This window comes from Phytophthora parasitica, assembly GCF_000247585.1.
Source record: "Phytophthora parasitica INRA-310 unplaced genomic scaffold supercont2.25, whole genome shotgun sequence".
Classification (NCBI taxonomy): Eukaryota; Oomycota; class Peronosporomycetes; order Peronosporales; family Peronosporaceae; genus Phytophthora; species Phytophthora nicotianae.
The window spans coordinates 10,226-11,479 of NW_008649011.1; the positions used below are offsets into that span (position 1 = coordinate 10,226).

The 1,254-nt window shown below is 42.7% G+C and overlaps 1 protein-coding gene across 1 annotated transcript in view; it reads right to left on the reverse strand.

The window, feature by feature from the left end:
- PPTG_11705 (hypothetical protein) overlaps positions 1 to 474 on the reverse strand; it is a gene marked incomplete at both ends in the record, with an annotated part of 676 nt that extends 202 nt beyond the window's left edge. Inside the window, one exon of the mRNA XM_008906836.1 lies at positions 19 to 474. Within this exon, the coding sequence (XP_008905084.1) occupies positions 19 to 474 (456 nt within the window). The remainder of the gene's footprint in view (positions 1 to 18) is intronic.
- Positions 475 to 1,254: the final 780 nt, after the last annotated feature.

The following is a 1,254-nucleotide window of genomic DNA, read 5'->3' on the forward strand; positions in this document are numbered from 1 at the left end:
ATCAGATTTCCGTCGGACTTGCTCCGTCTCGATCGCTCGAAAGGCATCACCACCGGTTGCCGCGTCTCGGCATCTCCTGATAACTCCAATCGCTTCTCGCTTGGGGAAAAACCGAAGGCCAGACCGTTCACCGTATTTGCGGATCATCTCGTCCTTGACATCACGCCAAATGCGTCCTAGGAGAACTCGCAACTCACCAAGTCTTCGTAGTTCAAGGTGTAGACGCATCTCTTCTTGCACAACTCGTGCTATCACGTCGTCACCGGTGATGCAGACATGATCTCCCTTGATGTGCACAGTACCGTCATCCTGACAGACCAGTCGAACCTTGCACTTTGTAGTCCGGCTTTTTCGGCACGCGTAGTACTTCGTCGTCTTGTAGGAGTCTTTGTAGTAGTAGTAGTAGTAGTAGTAGTAGTAGTAGTAGTAGTAGTAGTAGTAGTAGTAGTAGTAGTAGTGATCACCGTGCTGCATTGTTGGTTGTTGAATTGTAAGTGCCGATCGTGTGATATGCTTGAAATACAATAATGAGAAGACTCTATGCTAACGTGACGCAGTGTGGATAATGAAGAGCAGTATAAGTTATGGGAGGTAGTTGAGATAAGATATACCCACCCAAGGAATCCAAATAAATCACAACAAAGCGCGCTTCTTGCAGGTAAGTCAATATGATGCTAGCCTCCATCGCCTCTCAAAATCTCTAAAACCCAAGATATACTTTCGATTTTTAAAAACTCGCATCTTCACTGTCCATTTTAACGATAAAGGGGCACGAATTAGCGCCTCGGAGTTATCGCAATCGACAACGCAGCAGTGGTTTACACTTATGGACCAATGAAAAATGTGAAGTTTAAGTTCTTCTGAGGCAACTTTTTCAAACGCCCATTGCTAAGCAACCGCTGGATAAAAACAAAATCAGGTAAGGATTTCATAGAGAGTGGGGATACCCCCGCTTTGTGACGGCGCGCGTAATAGCCATTTCATTAAATGATTAACTAGCACAGTTTTGTGTTGCGCGGTCTCATTTGAAATCATTCACATTTATCTTAATCAAGTGTTTTTCTTATATACTCTATAAGTACAGGTACTCATTTTAAACTGTGAAATGAAAGGCACTATAACTTGAAAGTAAGGATCTGAATTTGCAGTACTGTGAAAGTGTAAAAGGGTGAAAAATGCGACCTTTTATAATCAAATGACTTAGTCTGTATAGTATACTTTAGACAAGAAGCTCGCGAAAGCGTTAAGAAATAT